Source organism: Cyrtonyx montezumae, unplaced genomic scaffold, assembly GCF_038088225.1.
Source record: "Cyrtonyx montezumae isolate F1298 unplaced genomic scaffold, pur_monq_1.0 scaffold_2, whole genome shotgun sequence".
Taxonomy (NCBI): domain Eukaryota; kingdom Metazoa; phylum Chordata; class Aves; order Galliformes; family Odontophoridae; genus Cyrtonyx; species Cyrtonyx montezumae.
This window is the reverse complement of record NW_027071936.1, coordinates 10,499,799-10,520,773: the sequence shown is the minus strand read 5'-3', so window position 1 is coordinate 10,520,773 and position 20,975 is coordinate 10,499,799. Positions and strand designations below refer to the sequence as shown.

At 38.3% G+C, this 20,975-nt stretch overlaps 1 protein-coding gene across 1 annotated transcript in view; it reads left to right on the top strand.

Moving 5' to 3' along the window:
• Positions 1-13,551, top strand: part of ANAPC10 (anaphase promoting complex subunit 10) — a 29,665-nt gene extending 16,114 nt beyond the window's left edge. The window contains exon 5 of the mRNA XM_065736389.1: positions 13,117-13,551. Coding sequence (XP_065592461.1) covers positions 13,117-13,347 — 231 coding nt within the window. The 3' untranslated portion in view covers positions 13,348-13,551. The remainder of the gene's footprint in view (positions 1-13,116) is intronic.
• The last annotated feature ends 7,424 nt before the right edge of the window (positions 13,552-20,975 follow it).

Sequence of the window (20,975 nt, the reverse complement as noted above, 5' to 3'; positions counted from 1 at the left end):
TAGTTGCATCTGCTCTGGATCCTCTGAAATGTTACTCTGTGTTTATTGAAATCTGGCGTACTAGAATGAACTTGGGTAATGTTGCAGTTGACTGGGTTTTGACCCACTTACTGTTACTGAGTATCTGTCTCTGTCACCAGCAGTCTTTATCCAGATACAAGACTGTTTTACTTATTTGCTTGCATACTGTATTTGTACAGGATTTGGTAATCATGTCTGTAGGCTTAGGATCTTTAAATATCCTCTTTTGGGAGAAGTAACCATTCTCCATTTTCTGTTTCCCTGGAAATAAATGCTGCTTAGAAAAAAAATATTTTTTTTTCTGTGGACCTGGAAGGAATGCTTTCACTTGAACGACACACCAAGAAATGGGGTCAAAAAGAGTGTGTTGCCATATTGCTTGTTTAAAAACAAAACTTGCTAGCACATCAGGTATTAAATTACTGTGTGAAAAATTTTTCTTCATGTAATAGGAGCCTTTTACAGCGAGAGAAATGGAGTCATATTAGATGGATGTTCTCTCTCCAACCCCAGTAGAGACTTCTTGGGAGCAGCAGCTGTCTACTAATACAATGATTGAATGGGACTTTAATTGTCAGTGTATTTTCCCATAGTCACTTCCTGAAGTATTGCAGCATTCCATGGGATGCAAGGGGAAAGACCTGCTATTGTCAGTAGCTGATAGTTAGTCAGTACGATTGGATAGAGGATTAATTCAGTGTGGCTAGTTTTCAAACCCTTGAAGCTGTAATGTTCATTGCATAAACATAAATTGACTTCTTTAAAGATACTTTCTTTGTATAATTTAACTGTAGCTATGTCTAGACGTACTTCCTGGGTATGGATAAACAACTTTAAAGGTCAAGTGTGAGCTGTTGTTTTTTTTTAAATGTTCACACAAACAAAATATCCTTTTTATATATGTTAGAACAAATGGGAACTGCAGACACGAAGTACAGTTTTTCACCAGCTTTGCCAACCTCTGCAACTTTGTAGGAGTTATTTTCCAGTGGTACTTTCAGTCATTTTAGCTTCCATTTATAATTTGTGTGGTATGTTCTTTGAAGATATTTATATTCTTTCCTCTTTTACTATTCAGTAAAAGATTACACAGCAGCTCTGGTTTGGAAAAAAAACCTATGTTCCTTCCTTTATGCTCCTCTATCCAGTAGTTTTACAAACTATTTTAGAGTAGTTTGGGTTGAAAGGGATAATCTGGTTCCAGCTGCATGTCATGGACAGTGAGAACTTCTGTATGGGAACTGCTGAGTCACAGCCTGAGCCACTGACTGAGCACCTGCAGAAAAGACCTGGTCAGCCCTGGGGGTGCAGGTGAAGGCATTTGACCTGTGTGACTGGAAGGGATGGAGCCAGGCACTTCGCAGACCTTATTTAAGGGCTTACTGCCACTGAGGAAGGATCTCTTCTTGGAGATCCCTCCTTTGTGGAGTTTTTTCTGTGAGCCTAGATCCTTGGAGGTGGGTGAGCATTCCCTTTTCTCCTTTAACACATTCTCGTTGCGTTGATCTTGTTGCAGTTGCACCTTCCAATAGATCAGGTTACCCAGGTCCCCGTCCAGCCTGGTTTTGAACACTTGAGGGAATGGGGCACCTACATTTTATCTGGGCAACCTGTTCTAGTGCTCCACTTATTGGAAATTGAGTGTTTACTCCTTTATTGTAGGATTTGGTGGTGTTCTGTTACTTTCCACGGACGGTAGCTGCTGATACTATTACCTTGTGCTGTTCTTCAATCAGAAGTCTCATTTATAGTAAATTTTGAATTTCAGAAGTTTTAACACCTTTGCAGTCTTCTCCATTGTAGTAGCATATTTGACTGCTCTCATTAAACATTTTCTGTTTGCTAGATAACTGAAATGCTGTCTCCTCTGAGAGCAGCCTGTCTCATCTGGAAGTTTTGGGATATTGTCCTTATTTTTAATGGATTCTACTTCAGAGAGCGATGAAAGCTTTTAAATCTTAGTTGTAGTGGAAATGCTAAGTCACGGCTTGAGGTGCTGATTGAGCTATCGTTAGGATGGTAGGGCCAACTCAGGGGAGCTTAAGTATATGCAGTGTACCTGAGTGACCAGAAGGGGTGGAGCCAGGATCCACCTCTTCCCAGACCTCATTTAAGGGTTGGCAATGGAGTTGAGTGTGCTTTGCTGGAGATCCCCGTATACCTGAGGCATTCTGAACGTAAGCAGGTTCTTTATTTCTGTGCCCAGGGCTGTTGCATTTGAGTGAATCCTCACTTGCTGTGGTCTGGGGTCTCACTGCTCTGTTGTCATTTTTCTGCTTTGTGTTGTGTTGTGGTAGTGTAATTGGAAAAATCTTAAAGTTTATCTTTTTCTTGACTAAGGTAAAAAAGTAAGTAAAAGAGATACTGATCTAGCCTCTTAAAGGAAATGAGGCACAGTTATCAACTATTTATTACTTATTCCATGTGCTTACCCAGATTTTTTTGGTAGTTGTGTCAATAAAGGTTATTTGGGTTGTGTGATTTTAAAATGTGAATATAGTAAGTGCCACTTATCAGAAGGAATTTGGGAAATACACAGGGCTTTTTGTTCTTTTTTTTTTTCGGGGGGCCGGGGGGAGGTGGAAGGGAGAGTTATCTCTTTCTTCCTTCTGCTGTAGTAGAAATTACTGGAAGGATTGTCAGCAATTGTGTGTTGCTTATGCCTCAGTCTTCTCTATTTTTATAGTCTTCTCTATTTTTACAGTGATCGATCCCTCGAACTGTTAAAATCTGACTTCTGGCATCATACAACTTGCCTGAAGTATTTATCGTCTGAGCAGTCTGCCATGCTTCTGCTTACTAGGTTACTCGTTACCTTGTGTATATGTAGTCTTCTCCTTAATTACTTTGCTGTGAAATGATAAATTAAAAAAACATTGCTGTGAGGTAAGCTTTTAGGGATTAAATGTTTTTTATAGAGTATTTTTGTGTCCCTAAGGAGATGCCTACTGCCAGTTTTGTGTCACATTTCCTGTTGGATAGCCATGACAAGGTGATACTGAAGCTTAGGGTTGACAGTTATAGAATTGGAGTATAGGGCTAGAGTGTGACTTGAGTTAATTTGGAATGAATTTTTGTAAGTTTGTCATAGTGATAAAAATAAATCTGTTCTCTGCAAATAACTGTTCAGTTGGATTTCCTGTTTGAGAAAGCTTAATTTTTCAGTGGCACACCTGTTTGCAAGTGTTAATTACACTAACCTTTTAATTGAAAGCTTTTATGCTATTTACTAAGTAGTGTTTCTTTAAAATAGCAATTAATACAAGTCTAATGGGACTTGACTCCTTTTGCATGGGAGTCCGTTGCTTTTCTACAATTTCTTTGCCTTTTACCAGGAGCTCTGTTGAAGATCCTCAAAGTGGTGAGTTGTCTTTGGCCCATCATATTAAAGCAGAATTGCTGCTTTTCAGAGCTTTTTCTAAAGAATATGTAATTTTTGCAGAACCTGTTACCACTTTGTTCAACAGTTGATACATTGGTTGAAGAGGAGACAAATTATGGGTGACTGTGGATGTTTATCCACTGTCACAAATGGTTTAATTGCATAAACTAAATTGGCTCACTTGATGCGTTTCATCATTTATATTGATTCAAACGATTCTGACAGAAATTCAAGTTGTGTTGAAAGCTTATCTGCACAAGCTTAATGAACTTCTGAAAATATTACCCGATACAGTTTAGAATTTCATAGTGCTTCTCTGTTACTTTATTGAGCTGATTGAGTGCTCATCTAGTACATTTTTCCCAATGTGGTCTGATTCACTTCTGTGATAATTTTATGCTCAGACGCATTTTTGTGGCTGATATCTTTTGAGATAATCTGCATTGCCTAACTTTACATGCTATTTTTAGCTTGGCCTGTGTCTCTCATTGTTCTTTTATCCAGTTTAACCCTTTGACTGTTGTGATCTGTAGCAGAATGGTCTAAAAAGTTCTTAACTTTTTTTTTTTTGCAAGGATGCTTTGACATTATTTTCTATCTCTAGGATTTCCAGAAGCTTGTTGTTACAGCTCATTTGAACTTAATGGCTTATGTATGATGTTTGCAGTTTTCATTACGTAATATAGATTATTCTACACCTGGTGTTCTGACTGTCCTACTAACAGTTGAATCATCTTGGGGGATTGGGTGTACTCCTCTAGACTCTTTAGGAACTACTGTGTTGAATGGAAAACTTCTTCCTAATGGACTCAAGTTAGATTTCTTGACCATTTAAAGAGGTGACTGATTAACACCCCAGAGCCACCTCCTTAGGTGGTCGTTGCTTCATTAGAGCAAAGTGTGCTTTTCACAGTGAGTTCTTTGAAAATGTTTCTGTGATTTTTTGTTAAGCTGCTAATGTGGTGTCTCTCCTTTGACTCACTTGGAACTTGTGAAGTTTCTTTTGGATCTGCTTCATTTTTATGCTGGAACTGGTGCATCGCTGTTTTTGACTGTTTTTTTTCCTTCCTAAGTGAAGTGATGGCTGAAGCCCAAGTTCTGCTACTTCCACTCTTAGCAGTTCCAATACTGTAATTATACATAGGTCTGCTGATTCTGAATTCTGCTAGCTACGTAGTAGCACATGATAATTAGGCAATTTTGGTAACTGGGACAGCCTTCTTTCTCATAGTGGTTGTTGTGGAAAGGTATACGTGTTCCGGGGGAGGAGAAGAGTAAGCTAGGGGAAAGCCTTTTTCATATTCTATATTTCTAGTTAAGTGTGTAGAAGGGCAAAACTGTACTTATGAAGAAGGGTGCTGTGATTTAATCTGGTAGCTGGTGAAGTCCTGTGCAGCTGTATGCTTGTTACCCTTATTCTCAGTGGGATGGGGAGAGAAGATGGAAGGATGGGGGGGAACAAAGAAGAACTCAAGGTTTGAGAAAACTCCTTTAAAAGAGAAAAAGAAAAAGGGTAATAGTTATGACTATATATATGTGCATCACTTGCTATTTACATGCATAAGAAATTGCTTGCTACCCGCTGATGGGTGCTCAGCTAGCCTCCTGAGGAGCGTAGGAGAGCTAGGATGAACTCCCATTCCCTTCAAAACTCCTCCCATGTGGTGTCACATGATATGGAATATCCCTTGGGCCAGTTTAAGTCAGCTGTCCTGATTCTGTTCCCACCTAGCTCCTTAGGCTTTTCCATGAGTATGGCCCTGTCTCTGTATGACACTGCTTAGCACAAAGTAACATGCTGTTTGTAAAATATCATGTAAACGTGATGTTTAAATCAATGTTATTTTTCTTCTAGAACTGAAACAGCATCGTACCAGATGCTCGGGAAAACAATCCCATCCTAGCTGAAACTAAGGCTATATCCACCCCTTATTCCATATCATTTACATCACGCTCAGATCCCACAATTTCTGCACATCTTTATTACCATCACTTCTCTTGTATGCTTTTAATGAATTCACATAATATTTCAGTTGTCTATGGGCCATCCATGTAAGTTCTCCATAGCATTCATTTTGTGTGTTACTTATAGCTCCATCTGTCGTAAGTATTTTAGTCCAGGAGAAGATGATTCACTGAGCTGAGTTACTGAATGCTGAAGGCAGTTCTCGTTCTATCAGTTTGTTCTTAAACTTTAGTAGTTCTTACTGTCATACTATTAATACCCATAATCTGTAGTAATGATGATATACAGTATTATATAGCATTTTAACATGTGATTTAAATTATTGACTGCTCTCACCCAGCATCAGATCACCTTTAGGCACGTGACATGTTCCATTCTTCTACCTTACCCACCATGTGCACCTAGATCCTTGACTAAAAGCAGTCCTGTGAGTGGAGTTGTAGAATCACCAAAATTGGAAAAGATCTTTAAGATCATCCAGTCCAACTACTCACATCACCTATATTTCCTGCTAAACTATGTTCTTCAGTATAACGTCTCAGTGTTTCTTTGACACCTTCAGGGTTGCTTACTCCACCACCTCCCTGGACGTCCTGTTCAGTGCCTGTGTATTCTCTGAAAAGAGAGCCTCGCCCCACCTCTCCACAGCCTCCCTTCAGCCAGTTGTAGGAAGTGATAAGGTCACCCTTCAGCCTTCTCTTTTCCAGATTAAACTATCCCAGCTTCTTCAGCTGCTCCCCGGGAGGTCTGTACTCCAGATCCCTCTACAGCTTTGTTCTTTGGCCCAAGTGTTTGAAATTATTTCAGAATCGAGTTCCACTGTCTGATTCAGTTTGTTCGGGGGTGCCATGTTGCCACATGAATTTCCTTTCGAGGCTCGGGATAGTATTTTGGGAGGTGACATGGGACACGGGATATACTTCCAACCATCCAATTGTTGCTTCCACCATTGTAAGCAGATGACATTTACCATAGTGAGTGTGTGTGATATAATCCCCTTGCTACGGCTCACTGTATTTATATTTCTGCAGTTCTCCTCAATATCAAAGAGGCTTTATTGGCTTGGCTCGCATAGTTGCATCTCATTTCACATTCATGGGTAACCTGTGCAGTCTGAATCAGCCTGTGACACATGGTAGGGCTGTATTTTATTTTTTTTTTCTCCCTGGGATAGCCCCTCCAAGTAAAGCTAACTGTCCTTCACTCCTGTGCTGTAGGGGTTGCACAATAGCGATGTCAGTTGTGGCATACTACTTGGCTGCCTTTCAATTAGTTGATGTTAGAGTTCTAACATGCCTGGCACAGCAGCGCTTAGCCCTGATGTGGCTTCATTCTGTAATAGGCTGTGCTAGTCCACTTCTGCTCTCCATTGGACTTCCACTTGCCATATGGGACTTCAGAAGGGTAGGTGAGTTTTGCTGATGACTCCTTGGTTTTCCAGCTGGTGAATCAGGTGTGGAGTAAGAATTATGGGATCCATGTTGGTGTGATATTGCTGCTGATGCACTGTTGTAGCAGAACATAGCACCCTGCCAGACACTTTGAAGAAAACAATTCTGTTCCAGGTAAGGCTAAGACAAGGAGTTTAGAAACTACTTTTCATTCCAAAGGTGGTTAAGTCAGTAAAACTAAAAAACAAGAGGCAGTTCGGTTTTTTTTTTTTTTGAGAAAAGTAGGACAGACTTCAAGTGCTGTTTGGTTTCACAGTCTGCTTTATACAGAAATATATGTATTTGTCATTTGGATCTAGTAGTACATGTAAACAGGTGGAAACATAATCAGATATACCAGTATCTTAAAGAATTGTTTCATATTAGAGCTGTAGTGGTAGCAGTAATACTCAGCTTTGTTGGTGCATGTGTGCAGGAAGACCATTTCCAACCAAGGAAGAAAGTCTGCTTTTTTTTTTCCTTTATGTGCGTAGGGAAATTGTTGGGAGCTGTGTCTTGTGTCCTTCCTGGGACATGGTTTGTAGTTGTCGTGCTTCTTAAAGCACAAAACCACTACAAGTACCTTGTGTCTTCAGAAGATAGCCGTATAGGATAGCAGAAATCCTGCGTTGTTTCAATGATGATAACCACAGTAAATGTAGCAGACAATTTGTACAGGAAGCCCACAAGAATAATGAGTAGTTTGGGTTTTATACCAGTTGAAAGAGAGTATCTTTGAATAGAGCAAAGAGGTCAACTTTCTTTTCCTGTAGGATGAAATAAAATAGAAGAACTTGTTCTGATACTCTATCTTAAAAACTACAGTGTGGCTTCCAGATTGAAAATAATTAACAGGCGGACTTCCTAATAGCACTTAAGTACATTCTAGGACTCCAGCACTGTAAAATACTTAGTCTGGAGGAGCTGAATTAATTTAATTATGATAGAAGAGACTGGATAATTTACAGCATGGGATAAGTTGAGGAACAAAAGGCCTTACCATCTTTCATTCGTGTACTGTTTTGGGCTGTTAGCTATGGGGAAGTCACAAAGGAGTTGCTATATCCAAAGCATCCCTGTCTAGGAAGGTGTGCTTATCTAGGATCTGTCCTTTTTCTAATGATCACATGGAATTAATGTTTTTAAGCAGTAAGAAAGTAACTGGCGCTTACTGGGTTGAAATAAATCGTTTCAAGAAACAGTAAAACTGTTAAATGTTGTTTAATGTACTGCGTGAGGTAAAGGTTGCTATGTGATGATATAATTCTTCAGTCTGTATTAGCTGTCTAGCTTTGTTTGGGCATCTTTAGGTGTTCTCTGCTACTCATTTTCCTCCTGTTATGAAATAATGCATTTTGCTCAGCTCAGATTCTTTTGTTGCCAAACTTCTGTGATCTCAAAACTGGAAGACTCTCTAGTTGAGTTGTCCGTCTTTGAATTGTTCTTTGTTGACTGATGGAAATGTAATCTTTATCATTACTAGCATCCCTCATCTTTGCTGATAGTGGCCAACTTGAGTTAAAACTAACAGTGGGACTTAATAATGGGACCAAAAGATGTATTAAACTTGTTTTTTTGAGAGCTTACAGTGGTTTAAAGGAGAGGCAAGTATAGCTGCTGAGAGTAATGTATCTCAGCTGTGTGCCCACCCTTGGAAGCGTTAGTAGCTGGCTGACCAAACAGGCAGGCAGCTTGCAGAACTGTGAACCAATCGTTGCTTGCCCTCCTACTCATACAGTAGGTCCAGGGTAGACTTCTGGGACAAATGTGTACACAGCCATGTTTTCATTTTTTTTTTCTTGATGGTTTTTGTTTTCAGAAGACCTCTTTCTGTCCACCTGTGTTGCTTTCTCTTAATTGAGTCAAATGGATTTGTTTTTATCTGCTGCCCTTTGCCTGTTCTCACTGTTCTTGGGTGTAAGTTACATCTCTTTAAGTAGGTAATCTAGATCATTTTAGGGTTATGCTGTTGAGTGAATCTTTGATCTTCCTTAATATACTTCCTTCAGGTTTCTTTTTTGGATTTCTTATCCTATAAAAAAACAGCAATACCAGCATAGATTGAATTTCCTGTAAAACTATAGTCTTGGTCTTTTCTTTCTGAAGTTTATTCTCAAGTTTGTTGCTGTTTTTGTCTGATTTGCACCTTCTGTGGTGAAACTCGCATTAGTAGAAGTAGTAGCTTTGCCTTATGTACCTCTGATCTATACAAGGATGTGAAGAAACAGGGTTATTAAATTGATGAGGATTTCCATTGAGACTGTTATTTCTGCTTAGGCTTGTAAAACTACATTAAAATATACTCAAGTTATTGATGTGTAAAGCTGTAGAACAGAAAGTTCAGGAAAATGAGAAAGCAGTGGAGAGAAAGCAGAAGAGATGGATAACATTATATAACAGCAGCAAAGGACAGGTGAGTGACATTTCCATTTCAGTTTTTATCCTTTTGTTTTTTCATACATTTTGACTTTCACAAGCTGCTCAAAATTCATGGTATTAAAAGTGAGATTAAACAGTGTACCTTTGGTGTGTTTAGTATGTAAGGTTAGAGCTGTAGGAACTGTCCTGGGTTACTAATTTTTTTAACTTGCATTCATCTTCACTTCTTTTTGGTAGCAGATCCTTTTTCCTTTTTTTTTTAATTTTACTTAGCTAATTAGTAACATAGGTGATGAATAAAGCTTTCTTGGAGGACAGTTACTTGTGATAGGGTAATGACTGGCTTATATGTGAGGAGAAAATACAGGAAGAAACATAATGTGCTTTTTAAAGAACACAATCGAGAGCAAAGTCAACTGAAATAAGTTTAGTATCTATTTACTATAAGTAGAGTTGCTAATGGCCACGTGTACTTTAGGTGTGACCTTTTCTAAGACTTAACCCTTAGTTGCTGAAACTGAAATTGACGTTCATTTCAAACTGTGATTTCCTGTTCCAGAATGCCTGCTTTTGGTTGAATTTTTTGGGAAGTTTCGGCCAAAGCAGTTCTGTTCCAAGAAGAAGGCTAGTGGGGAAGTATGCTGTTTCGCTTCTGTGAGAATATTCTGGTGTATTTCTTTGATGCTTCAGTGCCCCCAAGCTCTGAAGCAAGGGTTTGTAGCTTGGCAGGAGTTCAGCCTTTGTGTTGAGTATGTGCCTTTTGCCTCCCTGTAAAAAATTCACCCAAATTTCCAGCCCAATTTACAAGGCTTTGAAAGATTGCCATTTGCGTGAGCTTAATAGGAATTTCTTAAAACTTCATAGTAAATTTCTTTTACATTCTGTTCACACTGTGAATGCTCCAGGCAGAGATGAGCTGCATGTTTCATCCCGTTTCTGCTATGAATTGTAATGGCTGGATCTGGGTGCTGACATTGAGCTAAGAGTTGGGCAGTGTATTGTCTTGTACTGCTACTGTGTATTCCCATGTCCTATTCCTTCATAGGGGGAGATAGATACTAGTGAGAAATGTTGAGCAGTGTGTGTCTTGATCTGGTGTTCTTATGATCACAATATATGCATCACTGGAAAAAATGACTTTTTTCTAGAGGACATTCAGGTGATTATCGTACATAAAATTCTGTAGTTGAATGGATCTCAAGGTTTTAACCTTCCTAGTGAACTAAGTAGGCATCAGTTAAGAAATGGTAGATGTGAAAACATCACTGTATGGGAATGGTATGTAGACTACTTAATCATGAGCCCTTAGGCTTGTGTAATTCAGCCTGGAATTTCATTCAGGAGTGGCAGGCTCTCATTCCAAGAGGCAACTATTGGATCAAAAGGGGAGGAGGGACTGTTTTGAGGATGACTTTGGGGTACAATTAATTCACCTGGGGGAACATCAGGAGTAAGTGAAGCAGAGATGTCAGGAATGAAAGAAGTTGTGTCTGAGGCAGCTGAATACTGTGCTTTGTTCTGGTCTCTTTACCTGATGCACTTAGTTAACTGCTCATATATTCTGTGTGTTCCAGTGGCTGATTTAAGGATTTCATTAACTTGTGGAAATGTGGACACTTAGAGCTGCACATGAATTCAGTGGGAGCTGAACCTCATATCAAATATTGTATGTTCCTAAGGACATTAATCGGGTTTAAAAGTAGGCCACGCTTAACATCTGAAAGTTGGGGTTATTTTACTCTAACTTAATGTCTCAGTTGCCTGTTTTACAGATGCAGACATTACTTGTATCATTGATGTATGGAAGCTAGGGAGGAAATAGATCCTTTTATAGGAGGACTGAAATAATTGCCTAAATAATGTATGACTACCTTCTAAACCTTCTTACCTCCTAATGATATGTATTAATACTTGGTTTCATCCTTTTGTATTAACTTAAAATTGTATCCCAACTAAGGGAGAAACGTAGTGAAGATTTGAGGCTCTCATAACTGAAATCTCATTTTCAGGCCGTAGTAACTTTAAGATGTAATTTTTCTATATGAAGGTAATAGCCGTATAACTTAGTTTTGAACAGTTCAGTTCTACCAGTCTCACAGTTCCTGTTTTGCTTCTGCAGCTGAAGTCCTTTCACTCTGCCTTTTATTAGCCAATAAACTGTACAAATCTGAACTATACTGGATCTGTCTGAAACTGATGGCATACAGAAGGTTTATTAAGTAATTTGTTTCAAACTGATCAAAGCATAAGAACCTGAAATTTATAGCTCTGGAACTTAAATTTTCACTTAGAATCATCAAGCTTAGAGAGTGATATTTTAATGTAAGTCAGATTAGATATAAATTTTTTAAAATCTTTACTAAATCATAGGTGCTTTACCTTAGTTTACTCAACTAAAAATATTACTGGAATCCTCATCCTTTCCATTTACTGTGGAGATTGCAAGTGTACTTGCTGTTACCAGTTGACTGTCTCACCATAGTGAATTTCCTCAGTGTGAAGCTGCTTCGGCAGTGGATCAGATTTATTGCTTTTCAAGCTGTCACCTGAAGCTACCTGTGCAAGAAAGATCTGGTAGACTTCTCTGAACGGGACAGGGTTACATGTGAATGTGGATTTGTGGAAGTTTTCTGTTTAAGAGTGAATATGTTCTGTTAATGCTGAATGAATTTCATGATTTGGAAATGATTTGGTGGAGAGTCTGCAGCGGTGGGAAGAATTTTTTTTTAAGAGATACCTCTTGTTTTATCTTTTTAAACTTAAAGCGGTTATCAAATATGTGTCTTTTGACTTTGCTTGCTTCTTGGATGATTGTCTGTGCTTGATAATGCTTACGAAACAGCAGATCTCACGTGGATCTTAAAGAAAACAAACCTCAGCAAAGGCAAGTTGTTTTAAATGTTTGATGGGATTCTTGTATTGCAGTGTGTTCAGGAGGAGGATGAGTTTTGAGCTGCCCAAGGCATACCTCTTCTTTAGAAGAGCACATCTGCTAAAAACAGCAGTCGCTTTAGCTGTGTGATGTTAACTTAATTGTGGAGAATTGATTTATTTCTCTCCCACCCTCCACCCTTCCCCTTAGAAAGACTTCCACTGACTATTGTGCTCTTTCATATGTGCTTTGAGCTATACTTCGAAGTAGGACAACTAGTTCTAAACAAAAGCTGTCACCATGTTTCTGCCTAACTTCTAGCTTGGTTTTAGTATGCTGATGTGTCAGTGATGTGGTTTAGAGTTAACAAAATGCAATTCTTCATTTGCTTTGATGTTGGTTTATGTAGGATTGGAATTAAAAAAAAACCAAACACATTATGCTTGTTTTGTGTGAAAGCGAAGTCAAAATGGGCTTCAAATGTAATTAAATGGCTGTGCAGCAACTACTACTTATCCAAGCGTCTGTCTTGACACATAGATGATTATGTGATGAGGTCTGTGAGTTTCTCTGCTTCTTCTCCTCTGTCACCTTCCTCTTCCTGCTTGTCAATATCCCTAAGAATTTCTGAAAAAGTTGCTTTAATGACATCAGTTCCTTTTCAAAGTCATTTCAGCATACTTGAGCTCAGAGTGAGTCAGTTAGGGTTTAAAAACTTTACAAATGCATGTTCTGTCATCTTTGAGTAGTGTCCTTTAGTAACAAGATCCAAGTATTTTGACTTCTTAATCAAGTCTACTTTCTATATTAATTTTTTTTTTTAAGATGAAGGCACAGATTTGAGAGTGGATTCCTGAAGGTGAAAGCAAGACAACTGTAGTCAAATTAGTTTGTGTCCAGTTGCATCAGTAGTAATTTAGCTGTGAGCGTTCAATTACCTTGGTTCAAATAGATTTGAAAAAGTAAATCTGACTAGCGAAGCTGTTCTATGTTCGACTGGTTTGATATGTGATTGGTTATATGTACTGTTCCTGAATGTTTTGCTTTTTTGTCTTGTTCTTGGCAGCAACTTGAATTAGTGGAACCAAGCGGCTGGATTCATGTTCCTTTAACAGATACCCATAAGAAGCCTATCCGCACATTTATGATTCAGATAGCTGTTCTAGCTAATCACCAAAATGGAAGAGACACTCACATGAGACAAATCAAAGTGTACACCCCAGTGGAAGAGAGCTCTATTGGTAAATTTCCTAGATGTACAACAATTGATTTCATGATGTATCGCTCCATAAGGTAAAATTTCCTAATGGTAAATAATAAACAAGTCTTTCTGATGGCAGTAATGTTGTTAAAATATTCAAATACTTAAAAGCAAGGTTTACTTCAGTGTAACTGTGTTTATATTTATATTTTGTATGATTTTGAAATAAAATCTGGTATTGTTATTTTTTTTGGTGTGCAGCTCTTCATTACTTTTGCTTTGAGTGTTCGGGTGCGTTGCTTTACCTGCAATGGGGACTAGGATTGTTTAAGTACATTTATGATTTGTAATCAGTAATTGATTTGATACAGCAATTTTTTGCCTCATAGATGTTTTTCTCTTTAATCCTGCACAGAAGTAATAGTTCTACTGTGTATTCATTTGCCTGTAAGCTATATTTTTGAAGAGCATTCTTTCTCAACAGCATAGTGTAAAGATATTACCAAATTACCAGTAGTATTCTCTGCCCTTGTTTATATTACTGTTATTTTTCTTTTTCTGTTTTAATGACTGCTGTGCAAGGTTTTGGCCTTCTTTGTAACTACAGAGTAAGTGATATTGAAATGAGAAGATACTGATCTTTCCAAAAATGACTTAGTGTAGTATTTACACTGATGGGCACACGCTGAGTATAGGTTACTGAATATATGTTTTAAAGAGGAAGAGTTAGAAGTACACCAGCATCATTTCTGCTATTACTGTACCTGGAGATCCAGTGCATTCTTTGAAATACTTGAAAAATCAAATATATAGTTGCAGGGACATATCATGGAGTTTCTTTAATGTGAGTGTATTAAAGTAAAGAATACTGCAAGGAGAATATGCACTTGGCCTATTTTCTATGAATAGGAATAATTAACACTTCTAATGTCTCAGTCTAATTAATAAATAGTTATTTTACCTTTCAGAAAAAGTGAAGTACATTTTTAAAGTAGTCTGTTAAAGTGCATGGATTTTTGATGTGTTCAGTAGTGATCAAACTCAGTCTTTCTTCTGAGCACCGTAGAAGCTAATGGTAAATTTGTACTAATCTCAACCAGGGAAAACTTAGGAAAACTTTTCCTTAGAAGAAAGACTAACTCTTATGGAGTCTTGTCAAACAATGACATAACATCCTCCAGAGGTGACATGGAAAATGGGAAGGTTGAGAGAAGGAGGAGGATTCTACTATTGAAATCCTGAAATCTTCTAGATGCTGTAATGAGGTGAGCTGATGTTTATCGACCAGTTTTGTTTTTGGGCTCCAATGTTTCTAGGAAGACAGTAAAGAATGAGTAACCTGAGGTTTCTGTTAAATGAGGTTCCAGTCTTCAAGGATATCATGTACTGGTATCTTACCCTTACCATATAGAGGATGGCAGAACTCCTGATGCTTTTTTACCATGTCTTAGACACTTCTGTGGAGTTAGCGAGTTAGTTATTTATTAACTTTGAACAGAGGTTGTGCGTTTGTTGTACCACTTTGTATTTTAACCTTGACTAAAAGAAGTTACTTTGATAAACTGTTGAGGAAAATTGGTTATTAGGTATGTGGTTTTCTGTGTACAGGTTTTTTGCAATAGTTGCAGTTATCCATCCTATCTTTGTCAAGCTGCTGTCACTTCCTCACAATTCTACCACTGATAATTCTGTGATAATTGCTAAATCCTGTTAGGAACAATTAAAACATTTTGATTCAAAGAAACATTTTGAAGTATTTCCTTCTCCTATTGTAAAGTATGTATTAGACACATAAGTAATATATACGTATATTTTCTCATCTGTTCAGGAGACCAGTCCTTGAAATAAGTTTGAATATGTTCCTTTAATAAACCATCCTGGTGAGTGGTTTGCATAGAAGTTCAAGGGTTCTCTAAACATTAAATGTGTCCAAGTTGTTAAGAACACATATGCTGAAGTAACACACTTCTTCAGGCTTGTGAAGTCAAGGTCATATTCCTCATAGTACACTATCTCTGATGTTATCCAGTAGACTGAGTAAATGAGTTGATAGGACTGTTCTGCTTAAAGATTCTGTGAAGTTTTTGTAGCCTCTAACTAGACATCAATGTGTTTAAAGCTCTTCAAAGATGAAGGCTGTAGTTACTTTATTCTTCTATCAACAGCAGGTCTAATCTAAGGCTGTACATTCTACTATTTAGTTACCGTTCCTGGAGTTATGCTTTTACAGGTGCTTCTCTGGCTGCTTTCCTAATTGCATCTGCATCATTTCTTCCCCTTTTGTAATGTTTTTAGTATTGGGTATAAACAGTACTCTTTGGTAAGACAGTGGGAGTGAAAAGTGAAATGACACGATGATGAGGGTGGGAGACGATTAAAGATGTGCAACTGGTAACCCCTTCAGCTGCTGCTGACAGGGAAAAATTACTGTGCCTGAAAAGGCAGTGTGAAAATGCAAACTCACTACTACAGTTCCTGTCTTGCTCTTTGATAATCAGTATAACTGGAAACAAGTATGGTGGCTATGCTAAAGCCATCTTAAGTCTTTTCTGTGTTATTTCATAACATCTGTAGAGTGTGTTGGTATTTACCGTCTGTAGAAGAACATTTGTCTAAGCATTTCTGGTGCTTAGTCACATAAGGCTGTTGATTGAAGTGATGAGATTCCTGAGGACTGTGTCTGAATGAGATACTACTTATGTATTAATACAGTACTTTGCATTTGAATTAGGGTAAATGATCTGGTCTGCCAAAACGTTTATGGAAGTTGCCATGCCTGTTTTGTGCGTGGCTGTTTTTTGTACTTTTTTTTTGACAGTTCTCTGGGATGTCATTCATTGAATAAGGAAACTTACATGACTAAGTGCTGAATTTGTTGAGCAGATGAGTTTTTCCAAGGACTGACTCTCAGAGCAGAAAGTTGTTGTAATGTTAGTTTAAAGTTTGAATGTTACCTGGTCAGGTGTTTTTTTGGAAGGCATCAACAAGTGTTGTAAACTATGATAACTGCTGATGTGTGCTAGAGATCCAAGATTGTAAACCTATAGAAAGGCTGGGATGAGTTATCATAGTGTAAACATGCAAAAAACAAACATTCTTAGGCTCTTGTATATCTTGTATAAATAGTACTGGTGGAATACTATAGCTTTTTTGACATTGATTTCTTTTCAGTGTGTGTGGGCTTTTTTTTTAGTGGGAACGGAAATAGTTTTAATTCAGTATGCTCGCATCTCGTATTCACTTCCTGCTCAGTCTCAAAAATAAATTTCCTCGTCATCCTTTTTAATATCTTACATCGTAACTACTCTTTAGTGTAGTTTTACTTTATTTTTTTCCACATGCCTGCTTTAGTTGCTGTTTAGAAGGAGACTGGTTCTGTAGTCTTCAGTGTGTTCAGGTATCTACCTCTCTTTGGAAATGAATACTGAGCATTGTTTTTAGTCAGCTGAGAAGTGACTGAAGTTTCTTTTTTAAATTAATATTTTTAACCACGTGGCAACTGTCTGAGTAACTTCAGTGAGTTCGCATCTCAAGCTTTGAAATACACTTGATAACTATATCTTGAGAGTATTGCTGTCAGGAAGAGGAGAGAAAGCCATGATGCCTCCCTTTTCCACGATGACCTCTTGTGGCTGTTCCTTAAAGTACTTGGGAACTTACAGTTCCTTGTGGCTAATGTCAAAAAAGCAGTAAATTTGCTTTCTCTCTCTAAAGCCAATGAAATAATGCTGATGTCAGCAAAGTACTTCATAGCAAGTTTTCACAGGTAGACATGCTTTCACACTGCACTGAAGTTGGAGATCTTATTCAAGTTAACTCAGCATTAAAACTATTAGGCTAGGTGCTTATTGAAAAGTCGGTGTGTAAATTGTTTTTCTGAGAGATAAAGGTTTAATGTGAACCAACTATGAGAGATCAAACACTCAAGGGAATCTTACTCTGGGACTTGCTTTTCTTTGTGTGTTAAAATAATTACAATAGCTTGAGGGAAGCAACTGAAAATGATTTAGGGTTGTAATCAATGTGTACACAAAGGTGAACCAGATACCCAGATCACCAGTGCTGATAAGTGGAAATGCATGAACTCATTTCTGATGGTGCAACTGAAGGACCATGGAGAGCTACCCATGTTGGGATGGTGGGCGATCAGTTCAGCTAAGGCAGTTAGCCAGGTCTCTAAGCAGTGTACTAGTGCTCGGAAGAATTTATACCTTTCACAAACCTACAGTCAGCAAGAATATCTTTTGATTCTGAAACTGCAAGTGAAATGGATCCTCGTGCAATTTATTACCCAACTTGTTAAGTAAGTTGAGGTAGCTACTGAGCAGAGTGCCACGTGCCCTAAATCAGGGTAAAAAGACTGTACATAGTAAATAGAGATGAGTCACGTTAAATGCTGTGAGCATAGAGTCAGAATCTAGGGTAATGAGCTTCGCAGAATATCCTGACACAATGGATAGTGGCTTCTTTTATAACTGCTATTTTCAGGCTGGATATGGATTAATAATATAAAGTGATGGTTTGTCGATATATGGAGTCTTATTTTTTTTTTTTTAGGCGAAAGAATAATTGGGCATTGTTTATGGCATTTAGGTTATGTACTTTGGTATGTAAATAAACCATGGAGGTTATTTTTAATGGGTGTTTTTTCTTTCATCCAGATCTGTAGCTTCGGTAGAATGCATCAGTGGCCTTAGGAATTACTGGAGTGACCTTGGATTGACATCAGTATGTGCTTAATTAAATGGAAACATGCAAACTTGAGACTCTGAGGAGTGGTAACCACATATAGTACAGTATCATGCTTCGAGAGCCTAACTTGTTTAATCTTTGAGCTCCTACATGCCATGGTAGTTTAGGAATAAATGGTTATTAAAAACAAATAGTTATGAGTGCTTTGCATTCTTTCTTAGGTATGCACAATAGCTGTTTTACCCAATACTTTTTAAGTACACGTTAATTTAATTGTTTTATTAAATACTATAGAAACATGAAATAATAATCTAAATGCAATTAAACATTAGTAAGACTGAGAGTATGCGCACTGCCCCAGAAGGTGAGTTCAGTGAGGTTTTCAGGCTAGATGTTGGGTGGTCTGCTGCTGGTCTGTAGCAAATGTTCGGTTCTATATCTGAAAGGTGTTAAGGTGCTATTATTAAACTGTTTAATCGTTAGGCATTATTCGTTGAAGTATACTTTAAGTAATCCTTCCTGAGATGTTTGCTGCGTTTCCAGGTTGATGTTTCAATGAGCGGCTTCGTGTCAGCCTAACAGTTGTCTATGAGATTTTTCCATTTGCACCAAAGAGTAAATGTTTCTTTGCAGTTAGTCAGTAGTATTAGAGTGGTTTAGTTTAATGAAGGGGAGGAATAATCAGGTAGTCAATGTGATGCTCGTACTGTCTGTTGCTCGAGGATATAATCCATCCATACATCAAATGAAGATTTTTGGGATCACATAAGACATTAAACATCTGAACTCTGATCCCACTGAAGTGAATTATCACGTTAAAGTAGGGAATGGTTTAGCCTGTTAGATTTTTTTTCTAGTTACATTGGCTGAAGACGCCTCTAAGCAACGTATTGTCAACTGTTAATCTTCCCCCCCATTTTCTGTAAAGCCCGGTGATGACTGAGATATAGCAGCTGAGGAAGTGTGGAGGCTTTTTTATTTTTATTTTCTTGGGGTAGTTGTGGTTGTCTTGTGCTTTGCTGTATCTAGAGCTAGCAGTGTCACTTCTCATTGCTACTTGATTGAACTGGATTTTGGCATTTGGAGTAATGAAATCTGTGAAGTAAAAGCATGTGGTTTGGGATCTGTAGAGATCCTGATAGATAAAAACATCACTTGTCTGAACTGTATGGAAGCTTATGCAATTCCTTGAATTGGCTTTGTTTATTAAAGCTAAGCTAGTAAAACCAAGATTAAATTCTCTAGTTTCCATCAGTTTATTTTTCAGAAGAATGATCTTTGATTTTTAGACTTGAAAAAAAAAATTAATACAAATACAAATGCAACTAAACAATTCAGATTGAGATTTGTAATGGAAAACACCATTCTTCTAACAGAAGGTACTACTTTCTACAGAAGGTACTAAGAGTTATTTGCTTCAGTCTTTGCTGACAACTGGGATTCTCACATCCCTGCACCTTGCGTCCCTTAACTTGAACCTCTAGGTGGGAACTGGGGGAATAAACTCCCCAACATTGTAAGGGCTGATCAAGTCCAAGACCCACTCTTAAGACTGAATGCGTACAAGTTTGTGGGGCTGAATGAAATGTGTGTCAGGGTTCGAAGGGAGTTGGCTGATGTGATTGCTGGGCCGCGTGTATCATAATTGAGAAGTTGTGGCTGTCAGGCAGTGTTCCTGGGGACTGGAAAAAGGGAAACATCGTTCCCGCTTACAAGAAAGGGAGGAACAAGGACCTGGAGAACTACAGGTTGGTGAGCCTCATCTCTGTGTAAGGGAAGATCACGGACTTCTTCCTGGAAGTCACGTTAAGGTGCATGAGGGATGATGGAGTGATCTGAGGCAGCTGACATGGCTTCACCAAGGGAAGGTTGTTCCTGACCAATATGATGACCTTCTATGATGAAGTGATAGCCTCAATGGACTAAGGGAAAGCAACTGATGTCATCCACCTGGACTTCTGCGAGGCCTTTGATGTAGTCTGCCACCACAGTCTTATTTTTAAACTGGAGAGATAAAGATCTGAAGGGTGGACTCTTTGATGGAGGAGGTATTGCTTGGAAGGTCATGGCCAGAGGGTTGTTGGTCAATAGCTCTACACCCAGGTAGAGGCCTTTGATGAACAGTGTCCTCCAGTGGTCTTTCTTGGGGCTGTTAACTTTTTAACATCTTCATCACTTACGTATGTGATGGGATTGGGTGCTCCTTCTGCTAGTTTGCTGCTGACACCAAGCTGAGTGGTGTGGTTGATACAACATAAGACATCACTGTTACTTAGTGCCTTTGTCTAGCGATATTAAACTGTAACGTTGGAGTTCTGTGAAGACAAATTCAGAACTGTAATTGAAGTGTTAGAGCTATAGAGGTAAACATTCTCGAACAATTTCAGTGGGGAAAAATGTGCTGTTCACTAGAGGAAAAAAAATGGAAGAAAACATAATACAATTACATATGGAAAAAAGCTTTCATTCACTGTAGTCTCTTTCTCTGGCTACTGCTGTGAGCCCTAGATTTCTTGTTTCAAAGTCACTGTCTTCAAACACTTCTGCTTTACAGCACTTGTTTCCTACCTTGTCTTCCCACTGGGTACAGTCCTCAGTCAGATTTTCACCTCAGTCTTTTTTTTATCTTCTCATTCCTGCTCTCCTTCCCATGTTCACTGTTGAAGCATTTTATCAGCTAAGATTTTCTCTACTCAATACCAGTTTCTTCAGATTCTCCCCTTAAATCCCCTAATCTGTCCCTTTATTTATTTTTATTTTTTTTGCCTGTGATCCTAAAGACTTTTCCTGGCTCATCCCAACTAAGACAGCATGCTTCCTCCCATTAATATGTGTTCTGCCTGACAGATCTCTCTTCATCCCACTGAAATAGCAAGACAATGGGTTTATTAACAACACGAGAGAGATTTGTCTGGGTTTGGTTAGCCCAGCCCAGGGATACTTAGCTGCTTCAGGTATTCTGTAGTGAAAGTTTGACTTTGTCTTGCAGTTTCACACTAGATCTTGTTCGGGATTGTTCTGTGGCTTGCGCA